General features: G+C 44.2%; 1 protein-coding gene across 1 annotated transcript; it reads right to left on the bottom strand.

Moving 5' to 3' along the window:
• Positions 1 to 256: 256 nt before the first annotated feature.
• On the bottom strand, positions 257 to 6,927 carry SOD2 (superoxide dismutase 2). Its single transcript, XM_080941652.1, has 5 exons — positions 6,809 to 6,927; positions 6,493 to 6,695; positions 4,674 to 4,790; positions 2,148 to 2,327; positions 257 to 815 (listed from the first exon to the last, which is right to left on the bottom strand). Exons 1-5 carry the CDS (start codon positions 6,829 to 6,831, stop codon positions 670 to 672), a joined length of 669 nt encoding a protein of 222 aa, XP_080797778.1. The 5' UTR covers positions 6,832 to 6,927; the 3' UTR covers positions 257 to 669.
• Positions 6,928 to 8,139: the final 1,212 nt, after the last annotated feature.

Here is an 8,139-nt window from a genome sequence, read left to right on the forward strand (position 1 = left end):
CATCTCTGCCTACAGAAAAACCCAGAGGCACAATTACACTCCTCATAATAAACACTTCTCAGTCAGGAACGATAGGTGTGCTGATTTGTTTTCAGTAGTGAGGCAGAGCCCAGGGTATTGCATAAGCCAGGCAAGGATCTACCACTCAACTCCATCCATCCTTGGCCTAGTTAGAGATGTCAAGTGAAAAAATGGTGTTTCTGTGAAACTCTGACTGTAAATAAAAATTACTAGGTGATATCCACTAAATAGATGATTACATATGAAAATAGCAATTTTTAATATTATTCAACAACTCAATTTAATACTATTCAACAACAATATATTAATTTTTTTCTAACTGCAGAAGAACAGATTACAGACTCTCTCACACCCCCAAACATAGAGATGGAATATCTCTGAGGGTCTTATAATGACAGTTACAGCATCCAAGCAAGTCAAGGCTCTAATAAAAATGTTCAGTCAAGAGCAATTCACACAGAGTATGTACTGTTCTCAAACAGTTGCCTAGTAATACATTTAATTAAAATAAGAAGCTATCATAACATTATGCTCATCATGTATGTGGATAGACATCAATAAAGATTACAGCACCTCAGTCAGTGCTGCATTGCTCGACACTACTACAAAACAGCCAAGGCCTGACGTGTGCCCCAGGGCCGTAAGGCTTCACTTCTTGCAAGCTGTGTATCTTTCAGTGACATTCTCCCAATTGATTACATTCCAAATAGCTTTCAGGTAGTCAGGTCTGACGTTTTTATACTGAAGGTAATAAGCGTGCTCCCACACGTCAATCCCCAGCAGTGGAATAAGACCTATCAGAAAGAGAGGAAAATTACTCTTTAATACGGCATCGTTCACTTGCTTCTTATGTAGTAGAAAATTTGCATATCCCTGCAAAAACACCTAAATTTTTTATTTTGGAAAATATAATATGAAAAGGCTCCTGAAAGGTCAAGCTAAACTACAGAACCTTAATCTCTGCCACTAAAATAGCAACAGAAGCTCCTAGTGTTGAAGCCCAGTCTTCCTCCCAGTCTCAGTCAGGAACCACAAGTGAGAGGGGCTAAGACCATGAGCTTCCATTCCAGAGAGTTGGAGGGAGGAGCCAGAGAAACCGTTCTACTCTCCAAGGGAAAATTTCATTTTCTGAAATGTTCAATGAGTCACTAAAAAGAACAGGTTAACAAGAAGCTAAACAGTCCCAAAGAAAAATGAACACTACCTTCAGAAATTAAATGGTATCAATGAAGAACTTAGTTCTATATTTTTAAAAAAATGTAAGTCCTCAAGTCAGGTATGGGAGCGTAGGTCTGTGTTCCCAACACATGGAGGCTCAGGCAGGATATGGAATAGGTCAGAGCACCCTGAGCACAAAGCAAGACTTGGTCCCAAACACACTTCTCAAACCTTCCTATGAAAACATCTCAACCACTTTATCTAGGTCAGCTGTGAGCAACATAACTCGTTACTAGTAAAGTAGCAATACTTTGAGTGACTTTTCTGTGTGGAGGGAAAGGACTGTGGAAACCACAACCTCTCGGTGGGGTGCCTGAAAAGCCGGCCTGACTGAGGAACTCACTCTGTGTGAGTTCACCATGGCTTTAACAGGTTCAGTGGTATCTCGCCCCCCCAAAATCTGAGTGCACAGGAAGGAGTGACACAGAAATGAGGAGGGGCAGGAGCTTTGAGGCTTCACAGCAGAGATGGGAGCCGCAGCCGACGGCTACATACTGTGGCTCCCCACCTCCCTCAGTCTTCGGTGACATGGAGGACAACCCACCCATGAGGAAGGCACGCATTCCATGTCAGCCTGCATTTCTTTCTTCTCTCGTATTGCTTATCTAATAATCTTGGGTTTTACTGTAATGCATAGCTTTATATAGAATGTGACAATACTTCTATATAGAATGAAGCAGAATTACTATTAAAACTATTAAATGAGTCTACAGAAATCACACGTTCTAATTTTACAGACTATCAATCAGTTTTTATTATAAAGATTCTGGGTACAATTTATTAACATTTACTCAAATTAGCACACATTCACAGGCTTAAACTGCAAATTTACCTTATTTCTAGCTTACTCCTTCCTAGGAAGCCATATCTCTGAAATGGAAAGATTAAGAGTTTCGAAGCTCGCTCACCTGTCGTCCCTTGCAATGGGTCCTGATTAGAGCAGGCAGCAATCTGTAAGCGACCTTGCTCCTTATTGAAGCCAAGCCAGCCCCAGCCAGAACCTTGGACTCCCACAGACACGGCTGTCAGTTTCTCCTTAAACTTCTCAAAAGACCCGAAGTCACGCTTAATAGCCTCCAGCAACTCTCCTGAAGGAAAGAGACAAAGCCAGAAAAGACTTCAAAAACTACAATGTGACACTAAAGTATCCTTGTCAAAGGACCAACTGCACCACACCTATGAAAAGATGCCTATGACCCACCCACAAGGCCAGCCTCCCTCCTGCCAGCTCAGACACTGGGCTAAGGTTGATCAATGAGTGCAGTCAGGGTCTCTCCACTCTGTGCTAGTGAAGAAAACCAGGAAGAGCAGAGCCTTCTCCACAGGCTTCCTTTACATCTGCCCCATTTCATAGTTTTACCCCTATCCTGTGACCCCACTGGGAAATTGAAAGTTACTGCTGTTATTCAACGTTCTCCATCTTTATCACAGTGTTCTGTAAACAAAGGCTTCTCTCTTTTGTTATTGAGCTAATGGTACACTTACGAGGGATGGAGCAGAGCTCAGTGAACAGACTTAATATTCACGGAGCCCTGGAGTTGACCCCAACAAAGTAAAGAGAAAAAGAGGAGACAGTGAAGGAAAAGACTAACAAACACACACAGCTGGACTCACACTTCTGATCCTCCTGCCTCTACCTCCCAAGTGCTGGTGTTACAGGCATGTACTACCCCACCTCTAGAGCCTGTTTATTCTGAGCAATGTAGAACTGATTCTATATGAAGCAATCAAATCAAAAGGGTCCAACATCTCGCTTCCCTCATTCTACTGACTAAAACAAAATTACCTTTTACAAGCACGGCTAATGCTTCAAGTACAATCTATGTAACAGAAACATCAACAGAAGGAAGAAACTTCAACACACCTTACATCCTGGTCATAGCCAAAAACTTCACAAGTATTAAGTCATGGTCGAAGTACTTATTACTAGTGAATAAGTCAGGCTGCCTTTTACAGCAGTGGTTAAAAACACAGCATGAACAACATTATGTTGGGAATGTGGCTCAGCAGCAGAAAGGTTGGCCTAGCACATGGAAAACTAGAGTTCAATCTCAGCATCACCACGAGATCAGGACTGGAGAAGAACCAACAAAACCAGATACTTAGGAGACATGCAAAGGGAGAAAAAAAAAAATCAAGGGAGGAGATCTATATTGTAGCCCTCACTTCCCTAATCAGAAGATAGCTGAAGTCACCTGAGCCTCCATTAGCCACACAGGAAGTCAGAGGAACCATGGCAGCCACAAGGATAAGGGGGTATAGCTAATGTCTCACAGGAAATACGTAGTGTAAAGAGTAAAGGATTTGGGTTTTTGTTGTTGTTGATGTTATTTTTTTGTTTTTTGGGTTTTTTTTTTTTTTTTTTTGCTTTTTTAGAATTTATTTTTATGTAGATGAGTACACTATCACTGTCTCTTCAGATGCACCAGAGAAGGGCATCAAATGCCATTACAGATGGTTGTGAGCCACCATGTGGTTGCTGGGATTTGAACTCGGGGACCTCTGGAAGAGCAGTCAGTGCTCTTAACCGCTGAGCCTTCTCTCTAATCTGAGGATTTGTTTTTGATTAAAGACGAGTAAACTGTACACACCCTTCACTACATTGTTTGTTTGTTTGTTTTTCATGGAAGACTTGTTTGGCTGGGGCAAGTGACTTCTTCACATTAGGGATAATGATCAAAAGCACTACTCCAAGCACTTCACATAGATGGATGAAGCAAAGATGCCTACACGTCTTCTCTCCCAGGGTCCAGGGCCAGCAGTGCAAAAGTCAACTTCTCTAAGTACTAGGTTTGTCCAGGTTTTCCCTAACACTTATCCTAGGAGTGGGTGGTACGTGTATGTGTGTGTGTGTGTGTGTGTGTGTGTGTGTGTGTGTGTGTGTGTATGTGTGTATATATGTGTGTGTGTATGTGTGTGTATGTGTGTGTATGTGTGTATATGTATGTGTGTATGTATGTGTGTATGTGTGTATATGTATGTGTGTATGTGTGTGTATGTGTGAAAGAGAGAGAAAGTGGGTGACAGAGCTCCTTGAATAACATCTCTACTCCTCCCTTTGAAACTTAACAACTTGTCACATGCTGACTATAAAAAAATACACCTATATGACTCAGGTAATAAGAAAACCAACAGTCCTCTAGAGGCAAAGTCGATGGGCACATACTTGGCATACAGAAAATACTGAGTTCAGTTCCTAGAATAAAAAGAAGAAAATCACCTCCTCACATAGATATATACACATAATTAAAAAATAAACAAATAAATTTATAAACTGTCTACATATTGATTTCCAGGCCAGCAAGAACTATACAGTAAAACTCCTTTAAAGAATATTAAAAAGTTAAGAAAGAGGGAGGAAAAAAAAAAAAAAAAAACAACAGCAATCATTCCTCCTGTACACCAAATATAAAGCTGTGCCAGCTTATACCAACCTTTGGGTTCTCCACCACCCTTAGGGCTCAGGTTTGTCCAGAAAATGGTGTGATTAATATGTCCCCCACCATTGAACTTCAGTGCAGGCTGAAGAGCAATCTGAGTTGTAACATCTCCTGAAATATAAAATATAAACGCCTTTTAAAAATCCATTCTCAGCCAGGCAAATAAAACCACAGCTTTCTTATTCTCAGCAAACAAATAAAGCTCTGACTCCACAAAAGGATTAAAATCACAATGCTTTTATATTAAAAGGAAAGTTTTCCAAGTGTCTGATGTCACCTTAAAGAAAATGATTTCCCAACCAGGCTATTCCCCTAATTCACTATTACCACATCCTTCCCGAATCTGTTATTTCCTAAATCAGAGTCTCTTCCCGTATTCAAGATTTATGAATTTGCTTATTGCAAGTCAAATTTCCAGAATGTGGTAATTTCCTTCTCTTGGTTTGGCCATTTACACAACCATACTGAAATACCACACTTCTCCACTAGATGCCCCCAGTCAACCAGATGTCACTGACTAACGTGTTTTCTCAACCCATTTCCCAGACCTAAGACTCAATAAAAGTACATTTTAGAAAAGGTGACTTTTACTGTCTGTTTTCTCAAGCGATACAGCTAACCTAGAGACATGACTACCAATTATTCTCCTGGTAAAAACTAATGGATTAAAAAGACAACATACTATTTTGTTTAGCCATTAAAATAGTTATTCCCAGAAATTGTGGTTGGCTCAACTGGTAAACAACAAAAGAAAGCTTTTGACACCCTGACTTGAATTGACAATCTGAGCTCAGTTTCTGGATACCACAGTGGAAGGAGAGAACCAACTCCCCAAATTTATCCTCTAACCTCCACTGGTTCCATGTGTCAACATGCATCCATTCACACACCTGTAAGTACGTACACACACACACACACACACACACACACACAGAAGAGATAGGGTTTTTTTAATACTATAGCATTCCCATGTCATCTGGAGTGCAAACACAGATGTCCACTTACTATGGATTTTGTTGGCTGAGCTCTTAAAAATATAGGTAAATAAATCAGCTCAAATACTTTTCCACTCAGTGGCAGATAATCAGTTTCTCACAAAATAACTATTTTTCTTGTGAACTTTGACCCCAAAAGTACTAAGTCTAACCTGTTCTGCAGCTAATTTCTAATTTCTGTATTTATTTCCCACAAGAGTAAAAGGTGTGAAAAAGAATGTCCATAGTGCAGAGATATCCATGGGGCCAGAGAGTTCTAGACTGTTGTCCAAAACAGTGACAATAATCACAACTCGGGCTGCAGTCTCCTGATGACACTTCAGACCCTCTCATGCACCTGCTGCCTGGCCACCAATATGCTGGGGCTCTCGGCAAAGCCACTTCTAGCCCCAGCCACCATCACTCAAGGGCACCTGGCTGACCCAGCCTGGGCACTCTCAGCTCTTCAGCAACTAGCTGCCAAGGCTACCTGAAAAAAAAAAAAAGCAAAACAAACTTTCCCAAAGCCACGTTATATAACAACCGCAGGTTTTAAATATCCACATGCAAAACAAAAAAATGAATATTCATTAAGCAAAAAGGACCGGCGTCCCGGGGCTGTCTTTAAAGGACTCCGGATATGCCACCAATGCTAGCTAACAACACGGGTGACAAATAAAATAAAATAAAATAAAGGACTCACAATAGTAAAGTGTATCAAGTACTTTCGTGAGGTTCTGCGTTTTCCCGGATAGTAAAGGACGTTTACGCAAACCAACCGAGGTATTCCCCTGCATCGAAAACAGACCGCCGTCTGGACACAGGGTCCTCGCACCTACCTTTGGCCAGCGCCTCGCGGTACTTCTCCTCGGTGGCGTTCAGGTTGTTCACGTAGGCCGCGTGGTGCTTGCTGTGGTGCAGCTCCATGATCTTCGCGTTGATGTGCGGCTCCAGCGCGCCATAGTCGTAAGGCAGGTCCGGGAGGCTGTGCTTGTGCCGGGAGCCCGCGGCACTGGCCGCCGGGCCCAGCCTCCTGCCCGTGCTGAGAGGGACAGGGGTCTCCGCGTCACGCCACCGACTCGGCGACCCTGACACTCCCGCTGCCCCGAGACCCACCGTTGGGGGGACGCCGCGGCCCCGGGCCCTGCCACTCACCTGAACGCCACCCGACATAACATTGCAAAGGCGCCCACGACCGCTGCTCTCCACAGAACACGGCCGTTCGCTCGCAGCCGCGCGTCTGCTCCGCAGCGTCCGCCCGGCGTCCGCAAGGACACACCGAGGCGGTGACCCTGTCGGCAGCGCCCATCAGTGGAGGGGAGGACGGTGACACGGAAGGCCCGGCGCGTAACGGAGAGGCACCGGGCGATGGCTGGGTCTCCCCCTCGCCGAGTTGGTAGAGCCCGCGGGCTTGCCACGGCCACGCCCCTCGCGTGACCACGCCCCATCATAGGCCTCGCCCCTCGCGTAGCCACACCCCACCTCCATTCACTCAGCCCCGCCCCCGGTGTGGCTACGCTCCACACTCAGCCTAAGGCCCCGCCTCTTCTCGGGCCGCTCGGCCCAGCTTTGCAACGCCCCCATTCCTTTTCCACTCCTGCTTCTGGGAAGACTTGGGGACTTTCCTCCGGGAAGCCACGACCCTGTTGCTGGTCAGAGTTATGGCGTAACCAAGGCCCCTCTGACCCAGTTCATTTATGCCCGGAATGACCTTCCCCGGGGCCTGATCTCCACTGGTTGCCCAGTGACAGGGCTACTGAATTTAAATCACATTGCAGGTTTGCTTGTGTTTATCTTTGTTGCACACACACACACACACACACACACACACACACACACCAAGATTGGGGTTGCTGACTCCCAAGTGCAGCTTGCCAGCCTCGCAGTTAATTAGCAAGAGTCGGGATTAGAAGGTGTGGTTCATCGTTCTTAACTAAACTTGTCAACATTTTGTGTATTCAATGACTTCAAAAACCAATGTAAAACGACATCGGTTCCCTTTGTTGACTTACAATCTAATAAGCTGTGGCTATCAAATGTTTTCATAACAATTATACATAGAATTTAAGACAGTTTTCCTCTTCCACAGACAGGGTTTGTGTTTTCCCTGATTAGAAAACACGAAGTAGAAGGGTGAGTAGTTAGTTCCCTATGGTTTTTCTCCACCCCCTTTGCAGGCCTCCTAAGGATGACTGGACTTAGGGTAAGGGGAATTTCTAGAGGATGCTTCCCGGTAGAGAGAAACTTGTCCACAGGCCTCAGACCCAAGTTGTATTACAGATGACCTGGGTCAGCATAGTTGAAAACAGAAGCTGACAAGTCAGCTGAGGAAAGGTGGCCCCAACAGTAGGTGGCCCGATGGTATTCCTCCCCAAGGTGGTCTAACACTGTTCCCTTGTTGACGACTTACAGTCTAATAAGCTGTGGCTATCAAATGTTTCCATAACAATTATACATAGAATTTAAGACAGCTTTCCTCTGGTCAG

Source organism: Micromys minutus, assembly GCF_963924665.1.
Source record: "Micromys minutus genome assembly, chromosome: 30".
NCBI lineage: Eukaryota > Metazoa > Chordata > Mammalia > Rodentia > Muridae > Micromys > Micromys minutus.